Below are 23,863 nucleotides of genomic sequence, written 5' to 3'. Positions count from 1 at the left end.
ATGGTAATCAATAAAAACCAGAGGATTTATTTCCCAGCAGATCTGAGTCGACCTGTTTACGCACAGCCAGAGTAATAAACAATGCGCCATGTTCTCCTCTTTCTTTTATTATTTATTTGTTTCTACATTTAAATGTTTCTATTCATAAAACCCGACTAAGCTTATTACTTCCTCACCAATAACTCATCCATCCACCCGTTTACTCCACCTTATTGTAAACAAACAGCCTCACACATAAAATAACAACAAATGGTTGCAGGTGACATCAAGTAGAAGCTTAATTGAAATTAAATGGGATGTTTTTGAAAAGTGCTTAAAGTGATCTGAATCCTGCATCAGTCTGGATTGTGGATGTGACGCGCAGGAAGGTGGAAACTGGGTCACCATCCAAAAAGCGGCTCCAATAACTTAATAATTACGGCAGAAAAGTCGGAGGAAATCAGCTCTTCTTGTGTCTGTGACTGAATCAAAATGGCGTTTCAGCGAGGGACATCAGCGCAAATATAAAAAATAAGAAATAAAGCTGCGCAAACAGAGGTCAAACTTTTATTATTAATTCAAATCGATGCGTTCGGGATCATAATAAAGAAAGAAACCAGCAAGAAGATGAAATGATTGGGTTCTGATGCGCCAGCGTCTAAACAAAAGACAGCCATCATCACTGCGCCCTGCACTGAAGGACTTTGGTTCCAGCTCCAGTCTGCAAACCCCCGCACCCTCCCCTCTCACGCAGCCGGTCCCGCACCTGAAGTGAAGCCCCCCCGCTGCCTCAGCTCGGATCCCCGTCAAAAACAAACGTGACAACCGGAACCAGCAGCCTTTAACTTCACCTGATGCTTGGAGGCACTGGCAACTTTCCTGACAATGGAGCACCAGAGGCGCCTGCCATAGCGATAGTTATAAGCAAATCTGGCGCAAAAGCGAGAAATAACGCAAACACAAAGGTTGCACTGCGCCCCGAATAAAGCCCCGATGAAGTCCCGGCTGTCACCTGCGGCTTCCAGGTCGTGACATTTGATTTATTGTGGGTTTAACAGCAAATAATCTCGAACACGTCATTCAAAGTCAATGGCCGGGCTGTGTTAGTTGGGAAAACGTATCGAAGTATTAAAAGGATAAACGGAAACCTGCGCAGTCGGAACTTCACGCATCCGATCAGTTAAAGATTCAATTTTAACGTGTGTTGCGTGTCATCCCGCAAGGTTCCGTCTGTTCGGGTCAATTTGACGGGAATTGGGCAAAATTGTTGGTGGCGCGCGTTACTTCCAGCGGGTTTTCCCGGAATAAAAGTTGTTCGCCGGTGGAAATGGAGGCGGCCGAGCTGGCGGACGGCAAGCCGGATGTCTCCACCACCGGGCCGGCGCGTCCGGCGGACCGCGGAGGATGCGTGGGTTTAATATTTGACCGCAGATGGAGGATGAAGAAACACAAACGGGACGGCGCCAGTTCCACGGAGTCCGCTAGATCAGCTGCTGGCAGTTGGTGTTCTCAATCACGTCCGCAGATAGGCTTCATAGGCTCAATGGAGCGCCTGTGGAATAAGACACTTAAAGTGAACCCGGACACTGAAGACGCGCTTTTTAAAAACATTTTTGGACACTTAAGCCGAAACTGCTTTTTCTGGCGTTTTGCTTTCAGGATACACTGTTTCGCATTGTTTTTGTTTTTTTTTCCTACCGGTGAGGCGTTCAAAAGCGGCGGGGAAATTACACCTCCAAGAGTTTTTGATTAACTTTATTTTTAAAAGGAGAATTGAAGAAGACACAATGGCAGAGACGTCGGCCGCTCCAACCAAAGCAAAACGGGCGTCGAAACCAAAGAAACCCACGTCGCATCCAAAGTACTCGGACATGATTAAAGCGGCTATTGTTCACGACGCGAGTCGGAACGGAGCGTCCCGTCAGTCCATCCAGAAGTACGTGAGGAAAAACTATAAAGTGGGCGACAACGCCGATGTCCAGATCAAGATGGCCCTGAAGAGGCTGGTGGCGTCCGGGATGCTGCGCCACACCAAAGGCATCGGCGCGTCCGGGTCCTTCCGGCTCACCAAGCCGGAGGACTCCAAAAAACCCCCCGCCAAGGCGCCGACTCCGGCCAAGCCCAAAAAAGTGGCCAAACCCAAACCCAAGAAGGCGGCCAAGCCCAAGAAGGTGACCAAGACGCCCGAGAAACCCAAGAAGGCGGCCGTCAAGAAAGTGAAAAAGGTCGCGAAGAAGGCGACACCTGCGAAGACCAAGAAAGCGCCGGCGAAGAAACCCAAAGCGGCCAAAGCCAAGGCGAAACCAGTGAAGAAGACCGCCAAGCCCAAAGCCAAGACACCCAAGAAGGCTGCGAAGACTTCCAAGAAGAAGTGAACGGACTCTTTCTGAAACTCACTGTAAATACTTGAGGATTTTTTTTCGTATATGTATTATTTTTGTAAAATTTCATGCAAAAAGTCTGTTTATACTTGTAGTTTTTTTTTCCTCCATCCGTTGCAGCATCAATAGACTGTAAAACTAACTGTGGACATTTTCATTCTGTTGATATTCAAGTCTGAGGAAAATGTGTACATTTATACATATATATAAAATATACAGCTGAACTAATGAATACTTATTGTTGGTGCTCAACAATAACTATTCAAACATCCCAACGTGTTAAAAACTATTTGCAATGTATGTCAATAAAAACAACATCAACTTGTCCTCATTTTACACAAATATTACAGAAAGATGCATTTATTTTAACATTTACGGCTTTAAAACTTAACATATTTCCCTAACAGCACGCATTAGCGTCACATTACCAGAAAAATTAAAAGCTGTTAAAAACTTGATGAAAAATCTGCTTCCAGGGGCGCATCCAGAAAGTTTTCTAAGGGTGGCCAGATGGGGGGGGGGGTGAGAATAAGAGTAGCAAAAATCAAAATAAATAATGTTTTAAATTCAAGTTAATGGTGGACATTGAAATACATTTTAAATGAGGATAATTTCCACTCGTAAATACAGATTAAGACAGAAGTTTTATTAATACAGATTAATGTAGATAGATAGATAAATCTTTATTGTCATTGTCACAAAAACAACGAAATTTAAAACTGCACATTAACTGCAGTTTGGTTTAGATACGTTGATTAAATTCAAATCAAAAATTGTTTATTGATCGGAAAGGAATCAATAAATATGAATTAAAATAATACTTTATTGATCCTAAATGAATAAATAAAAAAATAGTTTAAAAAATGTATGGAATTAAAGTTTTTTGCAGTTAAACATCTCACTGCTATGCAGAAATAATGATTAAATCCACCCAAATAAAGTAAATAAAATATATATTTTAATTAGAAAACAGGAGATACACTGAAAATCATCACAGAATAGTTTTATTCAAGTACATTTTTATGGTGAACCTTAAAATGTAGGTCTGTTATTTTCTGATTCTTTGTTCTGCAAATTTATATTTTCAAGTATGAATTTTTTAACATATTGAAACACATTTTTAACTCAAGAAAATAAACATGACTTCCTAATATTTTAGACTAAAATATGTGATTCTGGATCAGAAGTGAGTGTGACAGGCCCTCAGAAAGAAACGCTATGAGGAACAAAAAAGAAAACATATTAACATAAACAGAAAAAAACTCAAGTGGATTCATGTATATTGTTTAAAGCAATATTATGCATGAATCCTGTGGAGTAAATAAGACCTAGGAAGTGAAAAATCATTATGCAAGTTAGACTTTGACTCTACAAAAAGCCAATAATGCAGCGTCAGCTCATTTTAACTTTTCCCAGACACCAAAGGTGATTTTAGAAATTAAATTAATTAAAATAATGTCAAGGCTAAATAAAAGCAATAATTATATTTGAAAACGTCAGGTGCAAGAGAGCTCTTTTCCAACATCATTTCAGCTTCAGCAGATGATTGAAGGGAAATCTGTTTTTCTACACACCCATATTTAAATGTTCTGCTAAACACCTGACGAACAAATACTGCCACCTTGTGGTAGCAGAGGAAAATGGCGCCTTTTTTATTTCACAGCAGGAAAAACAAGAGGCACATAAATACAAGTCAGTGTTAAAAATACTATAGTTAGATTATCTAACTGTTAATGGATCCTAAAAAAAGAAACAAAACCTGGAGAGAAACTTGATTAGAAAAATGTTAAATATAACGACATTAATAATCAACACAAAATGTCCATGTTTAAGTCAGTGAAAGCTCTTAAAACTAAACAATTTCACAAATAACTTCAAATGCACAAACAGAATCACCGTTCATTAATTAACTACACCTCGTTGGTGCCGTTTTCCTTCAAAACAATTTTAATATCTGAAGCTACCTGAAGAGAAATCCAAAATTCAGATCTTTTTAAATAGCAAATTTTTAACTTTAGAGCCCAGAGTGTTCCATTTATGTCTTGAAATTTTGTTTTAGATTATTTTCGAAATTTTCTAGTAAAGACTTGGACATTTCTGAGATTAAATCTCAAAATTTGTTTTGTTTTTCTGACGGAAACTGACATGTTTTTTCTACGTACAGCGACCCTGATACGTCATTGTACATAATATTATCAGAACAAAGTCATACAATAGTCAGAAATATACAAAAATAAACTCATTATGAAAAATCAAGTCGCAATAATATGAGAAAAAAAATGAGAATAAAGTCGTAACATTAGAACATTTTATGACGGAAACTCATCAAAATATTCATGAAATAAAGGTAAAGATTGAACAAGAATAAATATCTGAATAAAGTCGCAACTTTAGTAGAATGAAGTAGTAATTTTGTAACTCCCACATAAAAATTAAATGTTGAGCATCTTGTGAAATTTTAATTTGGTGTCGGTTTAACAAATAAGAGAATCTTAACAAATAACAGAAGGGCGGTCAGATCTACAGTACAGACCAAACGTTTGGACACACCTTCTAATTCAATGGGTTTTCTTTATTTTCATGACTATTTATAAGGCAATAAATCCCACTTATTAACCTGACAGGGCAGGTTGACCTATGAAGTGAAAACCATTTCAGGTGACGACCTCTTGAAGCTCATCAAGAAAATGCAGAGTGTGTGCAAAGCAGTAATCACAGCAAAAGGTTGCTACTTTGAGGAAACTAGAATATAAGGGCTATTTTCAGTTGCTTTACACTTTTTTGTTTAGTGCATATTTCCACATGTGTTATTCATAGTTTTGATGCCTTCAGTGTGAATCTACAATGTCAATAGTCATGAAAATAAAGGAAATTCATTGAATTAAAAGGTGTGTCCTGTACTGTACATGACTAAGATTTTCTAGTAATTTTCTTCTGGTAATATTGTGCCTTTATTCCTGTAATATTATGACTTTAGTTCCGTAAAAAATATCTTAGTCTGGCCTTAATACTCCGTTTTACATTTTTAATAAACACAAATTTAAACTTCTGACCAATCACACAGCGCTCTGTACCGTTAGCTCCGATGTAGCTTAGCTTAGCGCATTTTCGGTGTTCCCGAAGTTCTCAATCTTCATTTCGCGAACTTTGCACATAGTGAAGTTAATGTCAAAGTCGGTCTTCCCGGAAAGTCGGTAAAAAACAAAATTAGTCCAAATGTTTCCCTTCAAACGAAGGCGGGCCGGTTGAATCTTTTTTTTCTCTTTTGTGGTTTCCTGCTTGTTTTGGTGCTTTGCGCGCATGCGTACGTTCCGGTCCCGCCTGCGTGACGACGTCAGGACGTCAGGACGTCCCGCCTAGTTACTAAATAGAGGCCAGCAGATTTGTTTCTATTTTTGCTAGATTTTGGGACATTTAAAACAGTAGTAAAATGAGAATCGCGACTCGTTGCACCCTCTCCGGTCTGGGTCTTTTATTAAGCATCTGGGTCTTTTATTAAGCATCTGGATCTTTTATTAAGCATCTGGATCTTTTATTAAGCATCTGGATCTGTTCACTTTCAGTAAGAAAAAAGTTTTTGAAAAGTCACAAAAATGTTTCCTGCAGAACCATCCTCCTCTCAGCTTAATCACAAACTGATTGGTGATGGGCAACAGGAACCAGCAGCAGGTTCTGTAACTGGGTCAGTCAGGCGCAGAGGAACAGAAAAACACGGGCCAGCTTCAGTCTGATTAAAACAACCTGGAGGTGAGGAGAGGAAACTGGAGGCAGATAATCCCAGCATGTTTTCCTTCAGTCATTCGGACACCACGGCGTGTCAGGGACATTGTAGATGGAATACAAAAAATTAAGAAGCACATCTCTTAGGAAAAAAAATGCAAAAAAAACCTCTCAGGAATGAGATTTGTCTCAGAAACTTTCCAGAAAAAACACCCAGATATTTTGGAAGTTTTCATGTTTCTTCTTGAAAATTTTGAAGTTTTTTTCTAGCAAATTTGCAAGTTTTAAACTAAAATTTCCTATTTTTTTCTATAAATTTTCTGAGATTGATCTCAAAGTTTTTTCATTTTCTCCAGCAATTTTTCGCCTTTTCAAAATCCAAAATTTCGACATTTTTGTTTAGAGATTATTTTCTAAAAATATGAGTTTTTTCTGAGTTTGAAAACTCACATATTTGCTAGAAAACTCCAAAAGTTGAAAAATGTTGACTTTTGAAGCTAAAAAAATTGTTTTTCTAGAATATTTCTGAGATTAATTATAAAATTTCAGATTTTTTCTTGAAATTTTGTTTACTTTTCAAACTGAGAATTTTACTTTACTTGGCTTTGACTAGGTAAAATCCCACTTAGATCCATATCTCATTTTCAAGAGGGACTTGTGCAGAAATTTTCTAGAAAAATTCAGATTTCTTTGGCTGAAATTTACTAATTTTTTTCTATCTACCTCCCCAATACTTTGCTGCAAACACTGTTAAAATCAAAACAGTCCATTTCCTCAATAAAAGCAAATGTCTTCATGCAACAGAAGCAACCTCACCATCAGAGGATTTAAACCGCGGTGAATGATTTGTGAAGCTAAATCTTCCTGTTTAGGGTAAAACCAGGTTCCACCAGTTATTTGGCAATCATATCAGGATTTCATGACGTTTTGTAGCAGCTGGCTTGAACGTCCAGCTCTGATTCGGAATAATTTGGCATCATGTTCATTTGCACGCGCTGCTTGCATGCAGAAGATGATCTGTAACTCCTGATGGGGCAGCAGGAGGCGGGACATCTTCCTGATGAAAGCACCTTGGTGTTCAGGAAGAGAAGCTGCTTTTCAGGCTAGCTCCAACGTAGCCTGGTGAAGCGTAAGGCAGCAGCAGCGGGGGGAATAACCTCCAGCAGAGGTCAGAGGTCAGACAGAGAGCAGGACAAATGGAAAACAGTTCGGCCTCTGGGTTTGGTCGTGACGGATGGAGATAATCGGCGGGTCATTTTAGCCGAGCCAAGGCTCTGTAGACGGCGAAACCCAGAACGGCAACCACAGCCGAGCCCAGAGCCACCCGCAGCCAGAAGGAGGCGCTGCTCAGGTCCGACCCGTTCAGGTGGCTGGAAAACAAAAAAACATCCGTGAAAAACAAAGCAACAAGCGGTTTCCGCTAGAGCCGAGACGGATGAGAAATACCAGAATGTTTTTCATACCAGGTCTGATTTAAATACTTTTTTTCCTCTTTTTTTTTACTAAACAAAAATTAAAAAATGACAAAAAGTATTTAAAAAGTGGATGTTATGCCCAGGCTACAAAAATGTATGTTTAACTATGAGAACAAAGTCATAATGTTATCAGAACAATTTGATTCTGATGTGTTAAAACATAAAGTGTTTCCTTATTTGTAAAAAGATATCAAAGTATAACTTCACAAGATGCTCAACATCCTTCATTCTAATTTTTTATTATTATGACATTTTGTCCTCATGTTATAACAACTTTATTCTTATTTTATTTCGACTTAATGTTGCATTACTTAATTTACAAATTTTTTCTTGTATTACTACAACATTATTATATTATTGTGACTTCCTGTAGTACGACTTCATTCTCTAAATATTACTTTATTCTCGTATAATTAAATGTTTTCTTGTATTATCACTTCAGTCGTATTTTTACAAAATTTATTCTCATATTTCTATGACATTTATCCTGAATTATTGTGATTTTCTTTTTTTTCTCATTTACAAAATCCTTTCTCGAATCGCTACAACTTCATCCTGTTAGCTTTACAGGTTTACTCTCATGATTAAAATAAAAAACTGTAGCCTGGCTCTAAACATCATGCTGTTGACCTGAATTCAAGTCCTAATAAATAAAAGCTGTAAAACAGGATGGCCGCCCTGACATCACTCTGAACTATGGAAACCCAAGGAATGCATCGTGGGAAAAATAAAGATTTTACAAGAACTAAAAAAAATAAAAAGTTTGATTAATCAAATCTATTTATCACCCAGCCCTGTTGTCTCAAATATTTCAAATCCATATTCAAAAATACATTATTGACCCCAAAGCAAAATTATTTCATGACGGCTCTGGTGTTGGTTCTGGTGTTGGTTCTGCTACGTACGGGTGCATGGCGGCCCAGGCCAGCCTGCTGTAGATGCTCCTGCCGGCGGCGTCGAGCGTCAGGCCGCAGAACGGCAGCGGCGGCGGCAGGCGGTGCTTGTAGCAGAACTCGGCCGGCGTCATGCCGTGGAACTGCTTGGCTTCAGGAAGGTCCGCTTTGGAGGCGACCAGAACGCACGGAACGCTGCCGTCCATGTAATGCTGCTAAACATGGAGGACACAGAGAAAATTCAGTCAGCAGCCGCCATTTTGACTGGCTGCTCCTCCGAGGAGCAAAATAAATTCAGTTTCTATCGTCTGACTGAAGCAGGAAAATATCAAACATAAAAATTATTTTTATTTAATGCAGCATTTCTGTTGGAACTGCTGCTGAGTCTCAATCAGAATAAAATTAACATTTTTAAATTGATATTTGAATTAAAGTCAGAGCTTCTAGATCAGGGGTCTCAAACTCCAGGCCTCCAGTCGCAGTCCTGCAGTTTTTAGATGAGCCACAGGTACAAACACTGGAATAAAATGCCTTAATTACCTCCTCCTGTGTAGATCAGTTCTCCAGAACCTTAATGACCTAATTATTCTGTTCAGGTGGTTCAGCAGAGGCTCATCTAAAAGTTGCAGGACTGCGGCCCTCAAGGACTGGAGCTTGAGACCCCTGCTCTAGATTTTCCATGTTAAACTTTCAGATTATTCCAGAAGCAACTTTCCACAGATCTTTATTTTTAATTTGAAATGAGGAAATACTGGAGTTGACAATGAAAACTTCAACGAAGGAAAGAAGAAAAGTTACTGAGGAAAGAAGTGAAAAGGCAACAAAATAGAAACCAACATCGGTTGTTAAAATCGACTCGGCTTTACTGATCAGACTGACGTGTAAAAATCTACCAACGTCTGCTGATACGGCTAACGCTAATCCCAATAACGCTAAGTCCGATAACGCTAACGGCAATCTTGCAATTGTAAGAAACGCATTTCTTGCTAACACCAATAATGCTGACGCCGACAACGCTAACTCCAATAAAGCTAACCCTGATAATGCTAAAAATGCTAATGGGGGTAATGCTAAAGCTGCTAATGAAAATGGGGATTGTGCTAAGTCTGATAACGCTAAAGCGGACAAAACTAATGGCAATAACTAACAGCTGTAAGGTTGACACCCTAATGTTAATGCGCTAAGTGAAACACAAACTCATTAAAGCATAACTTTAGTTTGGTTGATCTTTCTGATCTTATTAAGCTGAACCCAGAAACCAGGGAGAAACACCTGGACATCGACCTTTCACCGCCGCGACCTTGACCTTGACCTCAACACTGACCTTGTAGATGCTGGCGCAGTAGTCGAAGGAATGGGGATCGCTGGCGTCGTACATGAGACAAGCAACGTCGCAGGCGGCGTCCGACGCCTTGAGGAACTCCGTTTCCACATCCACCTCATTCAGCTGCACAGGAAGGACAGGAGAGAGGCTGGTCAGGCTGGGGTCAGAGGTCAAAGGGCAGCAGGTCTGATACTTACAATCAGGTATTTCTCCTGGTTGCTGATCTGAACTGTATTTATGACATAGGGTGAGAAGGCACTGCTGGCGTTTCCTTTACTCTGATAAATAAAAACCAGGAAATGAAACGGTTTACAGCATGAAATGGGTTTTCATTTTCCACCGTTTATGTTTTCAGACGGCGACAAACCAGAACGCTGCGGCCCACGAACGCCTGGAGGAAGGCGGTCTTCCCGGTGCCGCGCGGTCCGATCACCTTGCAGAGAAACGCTGACCTCTGAGTCTGACGCTTTCTCAAATCCACATCCTTCTCCCGAGTCACTGCATCCAAAAAAATGAAACAAATAAACAGCAAAATATGTAAAATTGGTTTTAAACCTCAACATTAAGGCCTAAACATATTTAAAAATTAAGGCGGCATAGATTAGAAACATTTTTTTCCTTCTTTAAAAATTCAAACTTTGGAGATAAAAACAAATCAACTAAAAAAAGACAGTTTCAACTCACGATTATATGTAAATAATTCTTTCCAAATTTAGGCTTTTAATCAAACATTATTACCAAACTGTGATGTTTGAATATTAAGCACTTTACAAGCCTTGAAAACACATCAGTGAAAAAGTAGCCAAGAAATGACTCAGTTAAGAGTAAAAAAGTATTTGGTAAAAAGTGCTGAGTAATTATCAATCATTTAATATTTAAAACATGTTTGTTTTTCATTCAGTGGATAGAAAATCCAGAAATTTTACTCAAGAGTAGAAATACGTTATAATAAAATAACTCAAGTAAAAGTAAAAGGTAGAGAGAAAATAATCATTAAAGCACATTTTCTCAAAAACGTTACTTAAGTAAATGTAACAGAGTAAATGTAACCGGTTGCTGCCCAGCAGGTGCGTCCCTCACCTGTGACGGCTGCGGTCTGCGACTCCTGCTCGGTCAGGATCGGGTATCCCAGGTAACCCAGGTGCTCCAGGCAGCGATGGACGTCCAGGTACGCAGAGAGCCTGAAACCGCAAGCCAAAGATTCAGCCAGAGAGAAAAAGAGCAGCTAACGCTCGTTCACACGGAGGATTTCAAAACCATCAACAACCTTCGGTGTAACAGGTTAAATCGAACAGATTTCAGATCCCAGACAGAAAATCACGTAAAACCTCATCAAACCAAACGCCACTTCAGAGCAAACAAACATGGCCGACAATTAGAGGCAACAGAGACAGTTTGTGGACTTTAACTCGGCGCTAAAAGACGAACCAAAAAGAAACGGCGTTTAATGAAGGATTCGACCCGATGAGTCTTCACCAGAGCTGGGAAGTAACTAGTTACATTTACTCAGTTACATTTACATGAGTAACTTTTTTGAAACAATGTACTTTTAGGAGTATTTTTACTATGCCTTACTTTCTACTCTTACTTGAGTAAAATTTCTGGATTTTCTCCCCACTGAATGAAAAACAAACATGACTCAGACACACCTGCAGTTTCAGGTAAAGTTTCACAAGTTTCTATAATGAAAGAAAGTCATTTGGAAAATTTTTTCTTTGGTTTGAAATAGTTATTTTGTGTTACTAATATGAATTATTGTCATTTTGGTTCTTAAAATACCAAAATTTCTTTTTTATATTGGTTCATCTGATGATAATTTATAAGATAGTTACGTTTTTGTTGTACCTGAGTAAAAACATGTTGAAGTAGTTTTACTCCTACTTGAGTATAATTTTTGGATTATCGGATATCGTAAAGATTCGGCCCGATAATCTGCTCTGAGATAATCTGGAATCAGGAAATGAGGGCAGATCGTCCTGCTGTGTGAACTCGGCTTTACTCTGAGCGTTTCGGTCACCTACATCCACTGACAGTGGTAGCCCCGGTTGGTGATGTAGCCCTGATCCGTGGTCGGCACGGCCAGGAGGACGTCGGCGCCCCACGGCATGTAGGGACAAACGCAGAACAGGTTCTTCAGCTCCGCCGGCGACAAGGCGGCGTCCCGATCCTGAGCAGAAAAACAGCCGGACTCAGCAAAATCAGACGATTTTTACCGGCTGACCTTCCTGTGACTGGGACTCGCCTCGTCGTATTTATCAAACAGCTGCTGGAGGAACTGGTGGCCCAACTGGTTGATCTCTGTGCTGCAGCCCACAGGAACTCTGAGTCTGAAAACACATAAAACAGCCGATGAATGAGAAGAGCAACTTATTTTACTTTTCCGAACACAAATAATCAAAGTTTATCAATTTATACAATAGAAATTCTGATAATACTCATATTTGTCTAGATATCTAAAACATCTGGTGGCGTTAAAGAGCTATTACAGATCAGGAAAGTCAAACTCATTTTTATTTTGGGCCAAATCTCGACTGTGGATGTCCTTAAAGGGCCAGCTGTGGTAAAACGTAACAATAAAACCCAAAAACAAACGGCTAATATTTGAATAAGGTTAAATACTGAATGTCATTTCAGATTGACGTAATTTGGCAAAATAGAAATGAAAACTACGAAAGAAAGTTACTGAAAAAAGAGCAAGCAGAGAAAGATTTAATCAAAGTACCAGAATGTATATTGTGTGAAATTTAAACAAACACATTTTCATTTGCTTACATGGATATATGCGCTCACATCAGTCTCACCGCAAACTCATCCAGTTTCTGAGAAAAACTGGAGGAAATGTGAGGCTGTCTAACCAGAAGCCAGTGCATCTTAAATACTTTTCTAAACTGCTTGTATGCAGAGTAAAATAAATTTAACGTAATATTAGCTCTGATTTTATCTTTTCTGCCCCTTTTCTGTCTATCGAGCCATAAAATCTTTAGAAAAAGAATAATAATAATAATAAATGTATTAAATGCACTAACTCAGGGTACAGGTAATTGTCAGTCAGCTCCAGGTTGTCGTCATAACCAAACTTCCTGAGGATCGTCCAAGTGGTTTCATGCCGGCCTCTTTGGATGAATAAAGTGTTTAGAAACAGAAAACCTGAAAAACAGAAACCGTGACTGTAAATGAAGCCACCAGATAAATAAAAACCTGGATGTGATGTGTCCTACCGTTCAGGGTCAGGCCCTTGTCTTGAACCCCGTCGCTGGTGTTTTTCCACACCACAGTCTTCACATCCTCCAGAGCCTGAGGAGCCAGAGGATTCCCAAAACACGATTTCTAAACGGAAAATTTGAAATGTTAACAAGTTAGCATGAAAACTTTGATTTAAACAACAGCTGGACAATAAATTAATAACTCTGTGTCAGACACATGATCAATGTTAACAGATAATACATCAGACAGAATATTCACTGAACTATAATCCAGAACTGCTCGGCATTCTGGGAGATGTAGGCAGAGGAGAGACATCAGCTGTTCAACCTCTCACAGCTAGCTAAGCTAACTCACTCACTCACTATTTGGTTGCCTAGCAACAACCAGCTGGATAGCAAACAGTTTCAAGTTCTCCCAAAACTTCTGTTACCTGTGGGGTGTCCAAAGTGCGGCTCGGGGGCCTAATGTGGCCCTTTGATTAATTTGTAATTCAATAACGTCACAAATTTGGCCCTCTGAGACTTTTTGTAATTGTTTTAGGATTAGATTTTCCGTCACAAGTTTATATTTTCCTGAACGGAAAATGTGAAGTACAACAACAATTTTCTTTCTTAGTTAACCTTTTTATTTCATAAGTTGTGCCACAAACATCCAGAGATTTTTTACTGAAAAACACCCATCCATTATATTTGGCTGATTACAGCAGAGACTGTAGAGGAAAATTCTTATTTTTTGTCTTTTGGAATAAATTAAAACATTTATAAACTTTTTTTTTTTAAAAAAGAAAGAAAATAATAAGCCCAAAAAGTTAAATATTTTTCAACATTAAGGCAAACATAAAACATTACAAGTCTTATTTATTGTCGTGCATGTAATAATAAAATAAACCACATTTTGAGTCTTTAATTGGAGGAAAAAAAGAAAATTTTGGCCCCTGAATACTTTCAACTGAGGGATTTTGGCCCTCGGCACAAAACGTTTGGAAATCCCTGGGTTGCCTAGCAACGACCTGCTGGGTAACTGGCGCAGCAGCAGTTTAAGGTTTTGCTTCATAACTGCAAGAAAATAAAAAACGTTGTGAAATAAAAACTGGATAAAACAGGAAAGGCAATGCCACAAGTTTGCAAGTATTTTAGATATTGAAAACATAAAACTAATCAATAATTATTTTTGATTTTGACCAATATGAAACTTATAGTTTTCAGCCATGTTGCAGTTTTGGGGAAAACATATTTACAGGCAAAGTTGTTTTCATCTTGAATAAAGAGTGAGTGTGAATGTATATGTAAATATACTAGGCCTGTCACGATAGCAAATTTTGCTGAGCGATTAATTGCCTCAAAAATTATTGCGATAAACGATAATATTGTTTGAAAACATTTTTACACTGATTTAATGTAAATGACGTAATAATGCATGCGATTTCTTGCCAAAGATAGATACACTTTATTTTCAAAAGAATATTTAACACTGGAACTGATAAACAAAATAAACAAAATAACCAAAAACAAAATGGATTCTCAGTCTCCATTAACAAAAAATGTACTTGATAAAAACTAAACCACATAAAGACAAAGTGGAAATAAATACTGCATTCAATCAAAAGAGTGCAGATTATGGAGTCTGTATATTATGTTGCCCTTCAGTAATAATTAGATTTAAATAGAGAAGATGGGCACATCGACTACCTGATGCAATAGTTCACACTACATGATTTTTGCTCCTATTTTTCAACAATCTTAGAACGTTGGTCTTTCTAAGATTGTGTGGTGTGTTATGGTAGATCGTTGTTGCCCTCCGATCTAAATCAGGGGTTTTCCCCGACTGGGAGCTTTAACTCCACCTGTTCAATGTGACAGGTAGCCAATCAGAAAGCACGGATTCTCCTCCGTGTTTTCTGAGGGGAAATTACCTCGGGGAATCCCAAACAGCTGACAGGCGCAACCCCAAGTCCAGGACGTGGAAACAACATTAATGTTTATTCTACATGCAAAGAATACAGAAATGACAAGAGGAGGAGTTGGAGCTAAATTGCTACCGCAGTTGATAAACCCGGTAACTTTTCAGCTGTTCTTCGTTAACGTGACGTAAACAGGTTATAATGATTTTCATTCAGTCAGGACTTTACGGCTGACACTAGCCACATGCATTGCAGGTAGATTGTAGTAAAGCATTGATTAATGCCTGGTTTTAAAATTAGTTCACTGAACTTGCAGCCATTATTTTGTGCCCATAGTTGGACACCACATGGCAGGACCGAACCCGATCGAACCGTTATAACTAGGATTTCTGTCGGCTAATGTGTGATCTGTCAGGGTTTGAAAATGGGCCGACAATCAGCCATGTTGTGTGCGCTGGGCTTTACACTAAGGAAATGAGGAAGGGAGGGTCAGTGGAGAGCACTGGAGTTGAGCCTTTTTTCATTCAGTGTCATTAACAGAAAAAGAAAAAGGCCGGAAGAGACGATAATGCCGATAATTAAAATGACGTCGATAGTTTTAATTTATCGTACGATTAATTGATTTATCGTTTATCGCTACAGGCCTAATATACAGTATATATATATATATATATATATATATATATATATATATATATATATATAGTACAGTTTACAGGTCCCTATATGTTTTTTTGTTGTTTATTTAGAAAATCTATTTTTTTAGTCTGTTTCCTCCATTTAATGATGAATTTATTACTAAGTTAACTGACTTGAGGCAGAAGCTGAACAGACGTTGAAAGTGATTCTGAACCTGGAAGCTGTTGAGCTCAGCGTCGCTCAGGATGCGATCGTTGTCCTGGTCAGAAATGTAGAATATTCTGCTCAGAGCTCGAACACAAGCTGGCTTCAGCTGCAGGAGAAACAGACCGTTAAAGCTTCTGCAATATGAAACATTTATTTTAGACAGCAGAAAAAGACCTGTTTGTCCTCGGGGTCGTAAAGCGGAGCGGTGGGGTGGAGAACGGCCTTCTGGGCGTAGTAGAACAGCTCAGAAATGTTCTTCAGGCTCTTCGCAGAACACTGGGAGGCAAACGGAAACGCTCGGCGTCAGAAAGTGAAAGTTAAAGCAGAATATCGGAGCAGGACGTGAGCAGCTTCACCTCAACGCACGTCTCGATCTCAGAGAACTGGTTCATAATGGGAAGAATGGTTTCCATGGAGCTCCCACTGCGCAGGTCGGACTTGTTCCCAACCAGGATGATGGGAACCCTGACAGACACGATCAGAAACAGAGTGGATCCAGTCCACGGCTAAAACATTCATATGATGCTCTACATGTAACTCAAATCATCGCAACAATTAACGATATTTTCCTAACCAGGGCCGGAGCTAGACTTTCGTACAAGGGGGACTAGAGGGGGGGAACAGGGTAAACAGCAACAAATGCTATTAAACTGGAACTAACAATTATTTTAATAAAATGTTATTGTATTTTATTCTTCATCAGAGTCTCTTGGGAGCGTCTTGAGTCAGAGGCTTCTTCAGATTCGCTGTAATACAGACTGCTACAGGAGATCCTTCCTGCCATCACTGTCTACAATACCTCTGTGAAGAATCTTAATGAGTTACAACATTTAATTTCCCTTTGGAATCAATAAACTCTTTTTAAATCTGAATTTGAATTCTATCAATAAATCTGACAATTATTCAGATTAAAAAATTTCCTCCGTCTCTCTAAAATCATCCTGCAGCAGCAGAAGAATCTAAACAGGAAGTCCATTCCTGACACATTTCTAACTACAAAGATCGCATATCCTGTAAAACTGTCCGTCTTCGTCTTCACTCTGTTCGATAGCTAATGTTTCAACGCTAGCTGTAGCGACCCGTCGACCACCTGGTGTTCCCCTCTAGCTCCGCCCCTTTTCCCAACAACAGTCTAAGTTCAATGAATTCCCATTGTGACACATACTTGTTTCCTTTCTCTGCATCTCCGTTGACGAGAGGAATCCACCTGGTTTTAATCTGGAAAACAAGAAACCTTTAAAGTATAAACAGTATGAAGTGATGCTAGCTGATATAACCTGAATATCCAGTGGTTACCTTTTCTATCGTGTCCTCGTTGGTGACATCATACACCACACAAACTACGTTGGCCTGTGAAGGTTGGGCAAAACAAGATGGCGGCTTATGAGGTTTAAGATGTTAAAAATGTCCACCAAGCAGGAAGAGACCCGACATGATGCAACACATGGTAAATATAACCTTTGTTGGTGTTTTTTGGTTACTTTTCTGCTACTGACGTGTTTTCACACCAACGTCACTTTAACACCAGAAAAAAAGTTTGAATCGACAATTAAAGTCTGTTTTCAGTTTTATCTTGTTAAATAAACCCTAAAAACTAAAGTAGCTTGAAGTTAATAATAAAGAAAACATTTTTTTTTTTATTTCAACTCCCTGACAGAGGAAAGTTTTGATGGCCCAAATGAAAAACTTTAACTCTGAACTCGAATTTATCAATTTAACAGCCGGATGGATGTTACTACTGGTGGAGACGACAGAGAAGACGACAGGAAGTGGTTATAGGATTACTTTTTTTAAATACACAAACTTTAATAAGTACAATTTTTACTTATGTTTCTTATTTAATGAAAGCACCACAACTGCAAAATTGCGGAATGTCAACACAGTTTGTTTCTCTTAAAAATAAAAACACAGCTAATGATTGGGTAATTAAGTCACTTCCTGTCTGTATTCTAGCGCATAAAAACACATTTTCTGCTGCTGCACTTTGTTTTGGTAAACCTTTGTGTTTCTCCTATTGGACCACTGAAACATGCTGGATGAGTTTTTCTAATATTTATCAATAAATCGCGTGGATTTACCTTGACGATTTCATCTCTGAGAACTTCATCACTTTGTTCCTTTTCTGATGGAAACAACAGAAAACCAAACAAAACTTAAAATATTGACATTCAGAAGATAATTTGATTTTAACAGCAGCTAACACTGCTGGTTCGGTACCGGAGTAATCCATGATGTGAGTGGGAACTTTCTCAGGAGTCACGTCGGCCGGGATGGTGATCTCCTCGGCTCTGGGTGGAACCTTCAAAATAAAAGCAGACAAATGTTTCAGGTCATAATGTTATGCCAGAGTTCTCAGTCCATTGCAAAGCTGGACAACATGGCTGAAAAACGTATCACGATATAAGCGTTTCATATCAGTCAATATTGATAATTATTGATTGTTTTTTTGTTTAAAATATCTGAAATACAGTCAGACTGTTGTTGTGATTTTCCTGTTTTATCCAGTTTTCCCTTCATTTTGTTTTTTAGCAGTTTTGAGGCAAAGATTGGAAACTTGAAACTATTTCTGTCCAATTAATTGTCAACAACTAACATGATTAATAATTAATGACTATTAATCAATTAAACATTTCAGCCTTATAGGAAACTGATTAATTAAGATTAAACTGATTAAACAAAAAAACGAAACATTTAGAAAATAGAACTGGGAATAAAAACTGGAAATACAAACATTTTTCACACATTTATTCCATTAACATTCAACCAAAGAGACGTTCAACTCAAATCAATACGGAAGAAAGTCGAAGCAAAAACCACTGAATGTTGATATATTTTTGCTATTTTTCAAGCATGAAAAGAGTAAAAATATGTTTACAAAATATACTGAAGTTGTTTGTGTATTTATATTTAAAAACAACAACTGAGCTACAATTTCTCTGTTTTTTATGCCTTATTAATAAATAAGTTATTAAAAATCACCAGAAATGCATTTTAAAGATGAACTGGAGTTCACTGGGCGTAATGGTAAGTCCATTACGTGCTTTTTGTCAGAAATATGCATTTTTAAGTGAAACCCTAGCAGTAGTGACACTTACCCGCTCTGGAAACTCTTCTCCCACCAGAGACATGATGAGGGACGTCTTCCCCACCTTGGCTGCAGAAACAGTGAGGCATTGCATTAAAAAAACCTAAATACTCTTCACATTATTGTAGAAATATGGATTGAAATACAATATGGAATAAACATGGCAGACACCGGTGGATATTCTTTTGAAATGTATTTTTGCATAATTTCAACTCTGTTGATGCAAAAACTAGAATATGTAGCCTAAGAGTTTGTTTTAAATGGACTTTTCTGCAAGTTTGTTTTTTCTAAAAAAAAAAAAAAAAGAAAAGGTTTTGAGTCAATAGATCATCACAAGTAAAATATAAAAGCATGCAGAACGGTGAGTCCCAAATAACAGTACAGTTAAGACGTGATCTGATGTAGTAACCAGCTATTTATTTTAATAAATTCTATTAAAACTATAATTACATATTTCTGAATGAAGAAAACACATTTTATCCCAAAATGCGGCAAAATATGTAAACCAGCAGTTTACATTGAAGTGAGACCTCCTGTTAATACACCAGCTTTGTTATTCTGCCCAGACTTCTGCACCATTTGGAGGTCAAGGAAATGTACTGTAAACACATTATATATTTATCGTCACTGGAGGTATTTTACCCTGTTCTAACATTTATACTTTAAGTAAATGTATTGCTTTAACTACTCGTTATGAAAAAAGTTGATTTGGAAATATGTTTCTTTTGCCCCTATTTTACTCATTTCACATTTTCTTCTTTGAAAAAACAGAATTAGAAAATAACCTTAAACTTGTTAGTCTAATTAGATTATTTTTCACAAATTAAATCACAGGTCAACATAGAATAAAGTGAGACAATGCATGTTCAAACTGAGGTAAAAATATAAAAACAGCAAATTTACAACATAGGAAAAGTTACACTGTACAGTTATTAAAAATAGTATAAGCAAACCAGAAGAAATGTGCAAATGAGTAGGATTAATTAGAAAATGTTTGAATCTTAAAGTAAACTAATTTGTGTATAAGATTTGATTTATTACAAATCTGTGGATTTCAGTAATTATAGCTGAAGGTTTGCACACAGTTAGCTGAACTATCAGTTTAAACTTTGAAGCTAAAACTCATAAAGCTGCCATTTAGGAAATTAATACTTTAAACACAGCAAATTTGCCAAAGCATAATTTTATCGTTAAATGTGGAACCGTTTCAGAAATACTAAGTGATGCAGCTTCCGGAATAACCAAAGTTAGTTAGCTGCTACGGCTAATATTTGCTAGCCGTGTAGCTTGTTGTCAGCTGTCAGTTGGATACTTACGTTCCCCCAGTAAAAGTATCCTGACGTCTTGCTTCATGCTTCCTCACTCTGGGAAGAAGAGCTAGGCGGGCCGAGCTGCTACGCAGACATTTATCTTTCATTTGAACGTCAAAATTTCAAGATAAACCCAAACGTGCGCCTTTTCACGCCGATATTCAGCCAAGGTGAAACCCGTTTACTGTTCCGGTTCACGAAGCGGAGTGAGCAGAACTACGACCCCTGCTGGACAAAGTGGTTACCACAATCCAATATGGCGCATAGGGGGAAAATGTGTAACATGATTTCTAACCTGTTTGAGGTGGCAGGCTACCCAAAAATGTAACTAAAACTGCAGTAATACTGGTAAATAAAGCAAAAAGTAGCCAACTAAAAAATTATTCAAGACTAAAAACGTATTGGTAAAAAAAATATACTCAAGCAGAGTACGAACTGCCTGATCATAATGTGACTTTAATTTTACAATGCCATCAGACTATATATATATATATATATATATATATATATATATATATATATATATATATATATATAACGTGCAAATTCTGTTTTTTTAAAGAAAACAATACAAATGAATAACAAAATAAAAAAGTTTTTAAACACAAGAAACACTTCTAAATAATTTGTTCTATAAAAAACTTCTGAAATAATGTGATTTTAATGAATAATTAACAGCAAATCTATAAAAACATCAACGAAAGAGCATAAATAGGCATCCAAGTTCAAATTAAAATATATTAATTAGCGTAACAGCTTTATTTAGTATTTTCAAAGTAAACCTCCAGGCTATTCACTAAAGGAACATCATTATTGCATTTTATGCAATAAATTATTTATTTTCGTATCTAAAGAAGGATTTAATTGTTCATTTGTACCTTTCAATGTACTTCTAAAGGTATAATAAAAAACCAGCAGAATGCTGCAATTTGTTTATCTGATTAATCTTTGATATAATTGATTATTTGATAACTAAAAATAATTGTTAGTTGCAGCCGTAGTTTTTTTTTCTCCAATTTTTAGTAATTTTATTTTTGAGTGTCAAAGTTAAAACCCCAGTTTCCAGCAGTTATTTGTCTAAAAATGTGAATTTTCACTATTCTTTTGGTTTCCCACATAAGGGCCCATTTAAATACCTTTAGGTCGATGGTTGTAACGGGATAAAATGTAAAAAATCTGAATATTTTTGCAAGGCTGCGTCTGTAAAAATGGCTGATATGCTGCAGTTACAGCAGTCAGGTGGGGCTCATAATAACAGCTAGCTAGCAGTTTCTAAAGCATTTAACGGATGATTGTGCTTCAGCAGGAACATTCACTCAGTTTTTTTCCAAGAATATTTGCTTTAATGTCATGAATTGCGCTGAATTCCACAAAAATCACGATTCTAAGCCAAAGACCCGAACACTGAAACTGAGAAGCCACACAGCAGAATCTCTCCCATAAAAAGGCTTTATTTTTAAAACCGTACACGTAAAAATCTAACTTAGATTCATAAAATGTCTATGGAACAATAAATGAATAAATAAATCTACAGAAACAGAGGTTCGGTCAGAGACCCGGCACTTCCCAGAGCAGAACCTCGTCGTACGCGACCGAAAAGAGAAGCGACCCGGACGGAGAGAAGCGGCACGTCTGCAGAGCGTCGCTGTGCAGCAGGAAGTCCTGGAACCGTCCGCTGGTCGACTTGATCAGCTTCAGGACTCGCTCTGATGGGAGGACAGGCACCACATGAGGATCTGGTTCACATTGAAAGGCTTTTTGTAGAAGCCCTGGAAAAAATCAGTCATGATATTTCTGGCACTAGGGATGAAACGATAAATCGGTTTCTTTTTTCCTTGCTCTCTGTGTCGGCTTTTCGCTACACACACTCGTTGCCATAACAACTTTATGTTTCAGGATTCAACATCAAAAAACACCAAAACGTTTCCCACACAAAGAACAGAACATCCAGTCCATTAGTTTCATGTTTTAAGGCTTGATGTTTATTTGACTGTTACTAATAAGTGATCATGTGAACACAGCGGTGATTGATCAGCTCATTTAAACACCTGATCTCCTGACAATCGGTCAGAGTTGGTGTTTAGGTCGCCTTTTAAAAAATTATTAAACTGAACCGAAACACAGAATTCCACAGCACATCTACATGTCACAGCTGTCATAGTCAAGCTAGCATAACTGACCTTCTTCCCTCTCCCTCGCTATTCTTTTCTTAATTAAAACATTTTTCTGACCTTGCTATTTAGTTCTCATAGTATTGACAATTAGTATCAAAGCACTGCATCCTTTTTTCTTTTATGTATTCTGCATACATTTTATATTGACAATTTAACAGCTAAAACCAATGCTAGTCATTGTTAGCCAGCAGCTTTTTGCCCTCCAGCTGGGAGAGGCGTGATGTCACGCTGCAGCTAGTCTACAGTTATTTTGACAGTAATACAGTGAACCCTCGCTATATCGCTGCTTCGCGTATTTGCATCGTGCATTGTGCTCTGCATTCTGATTGGCTAAACAGTCTCTCCGCTTCTTTTCTACCTGTGTGTCAACAACGTTGCGGTTTAATATGTACACATACGTAAAACAGCTTGCCATATTTAACATAATCGATGGTGGCATGTCGGTTTATAAGAATCTTTTTGCCCAGAAGAAAAAAGAGCGACAACAACCACCGATAACTATGTTCTTCTCTCGTAGAAACCCACCTGCACCGCGGGCTTTAGAAGAAAAAACCGCTACAGAGCGGAGTCAGGATGCAGCGGCTCAGTCAGAAGAGCAGTGATACACATGAGTCACTATTTGTCCTACTGTACTTTGTTTTGTTTTTTTTCATAATCATTTTTTATTTTCTCCCGTTCTAATCCAATAACTCAGGTCGCGGTGGGGCGGCGCTGATCTCCGCAATTCGGGCAGGGAATCCGCTTTCAGTTCATATTAAAATTATTATTTTACAGTACAGTACTTATTTGTAAAAAAAATAAAAAATGTTTATACAGTACTTTTTATTTGTTAAACAAATGTTTGGGCCTGTAAAAAGGTTTTGTTCTTTGGTTTCAATGTATTATGGAGTATTTTATTGTATAATAATTGTAAAAAAATAAAGGTTCCTACTTCGCGGATTTGGCATATCAAGGTTCTTTTTGGAACGTAACCTCGCGAAAAACGAAGGTTCACTGTAGTCCCAAACTTGAGTCGCCATCTTTGTTACCAGTCCTCACCTTTGCACCCCACAGCTAGCAGGTGACCCCTGGGAGACAGGCTAATGCACGTGGCCCAGTGGGTCAGGGAAATCTTCTTAATGATCTGAGGTGAAGAAAACAAAAGGTGTAACGGTTATTCCTCCCAATCTGGACAGAGGAAAACAACAGGAGACAGGAAGTGGAGTGTAATACTTGTTTTTTAGTCAGGCTGTAGAAGGACAGCTCTTTCTTCAGGCCGTAGCCGGTGTAGAGCAGCAGGCTGGGGTCTGCTGGGTAGAAAGCAGCCAGGCTGGGCGGCAAACTCTCCTCCTGACACGTTGAGTGACAGATTGGGATTATTTATACTACAGAATTAAAATAAGAATCAATCCTAAACATGTGAAACTGCCTCCTGTCACTGCTGACGTTCAGTCCAAACAGATAAATACTAAGAATTAAAACCAAACACTGATTTAAAATTTCTACATACATTTACTTTTAAAAACATGGGAAGATCTAAGGAGTAATAATCCTTTCCAAGAAACAGTTTGTCAGAAAGTAGCCAGAGGTTAG

The 23,863-nt window shown here is 38.1% G+C and overlaps 3 protein-coding genes across 4 annotated transcripts in view; 1 reads left to right on the top strand and 2 right to left on the bottom strand.

Annotated features, from left to right (window-relative positions):
* Positions 1-1,521: 1,521 nt before the first annotated feature.
* h1-0 (H1.0 linker histone) lies at positions 1,522-2,702 on the top strand. Its single transcript, XM_027999360.1, has one exon. The coding sequence runs from the start codon at positions 1,767-1,769 to the stop codon at positions 2,352-2,354; it is 588 nt and encodes a 195-aa protein (XP_027855161.1). The 5' UTR covers positions 1,522-1,766; the 3' UTR covers positions 2,355-2,702.
* A 3,938-nt stretch (positions 2,703-6,640) lies between these two features.
* rhot2 (ras homolog family member T2) lies at positions 6,641-20,311 on the bottom strand. 2 transcript variants are annotated; one of them, XM_028001041.1, is made up of 19 exons: positions 20,124-20,311; positions 18,818-18,876; positions 17,940-18,021; positions 17,801-17,844; positions 17,019-17,072; positions 16,888-16,940; positions 16,079-16,187; positions 15,897-15,998; positions 15,730-15,828; positions 12,991-13,099; positions 12,799-12,919; positions 12,015-12,099; positions 11,794-11,939; positions 10,853-10,953; positions 10,140-10,270; positions 9,970-10,050; positions 9,773-9,895; positions 8,461-8,660; positions 6,641-7,450 (listed from the first exon to the last, which is right to left on the bottom strand). In XM_028001041.1, exons 1-19 carry the CDS (start codon positions 20,158-20,160, stop codon positions 7,333-7,335), a joined length of 1,854 nt encoding a protein of 617 aa, XP_027856842.1. In that variant the 5' UTR covers positions 20,161-20,311; the 3' UTR covers positions 6,641-7,332. The 2 variants fall into 2 exon arrangements, with proteins under 2 accessions (XP_027856842.1, XP_027856835.1); XM_028001034.1 differs by having other exon boundaries at positions 8,461-8,663; positions 20,124-20,310.
* Positions 20,312-21,548: 1,237 nt separating this feature from the next.
* wdr90 (WD repeat domain 90) overlaps positions 21,549-23,863 on the bottom strand; it is a 28,137-nt gene continuing 25,822 nt past the window's right edge. The window contains exons 41-43 of the mRNA XM_028001463.1: positions 23,504-23,620; positions 23,330-23,414; positions 21,549-21,823 (exon numbers count right to left, since the gene is read on the bottom strand). Of these exons, the coding sequence (XP_027857264.1) occupies positions 21,666-21,823; positions 23,330-23,414; positions 23,504-23,620 (360 nt within the window). The 3' untranslated portion in view covers positions 21,549-21,665. The remainder of the gene's footprint in view (positions 21,824-23,329; positions 23,415-23,503; positions 23,621-23,863) is intronic.

This window comes from Xiphophorus couchianus, chromosome 2 (assembly GCF_001444195.1).
Source record: "Xiphophorus couchianus chromosome 2, X_couchianus-1.0, whole genome shotgun sequence".
Lineage (NCBI taxonomy): Eukaryota > Metazoa > Chordata > Actinopteri > Cyprinodontiformes > Poeciliidae > Xiphophorus > Xiphophorus couchianus.
The sequence above is the reverse complement of the archived record's forward strand: the minus strand, read 5'-3'. Positions and strand labels throughout refer to the sequence as shown.

Coding starts and splice junctions, on each gene's coding strand:
- h1-0 (XM_027999360.1), top strand. CDS start 1,767: ATGGCAGAGACGTCGGCCGCTCCAACCAAAGCAAAACGGGCGTCGAAA.
- rhot2 (XM_028001034.1), bottom strand. CDS start 20,160: ATGAAGCAAGACGTCAGGATACTTTTACTGGGGGAAC. Junction 10,051..10,139: donor TCGTGGGCCGCAGCGTTCTG/GTTTGTCGCCGT, acceptor TTTATTTATCAG/AGTAAAGGAAACGCCAGCAG. Junction 9,896..9,969: donor ACCAGGAGAAATACCTGATT/GTAAGTATCAGA, acceptor CTTCCTGTGCAG/CTGAATGAGGTGGATGTGGA.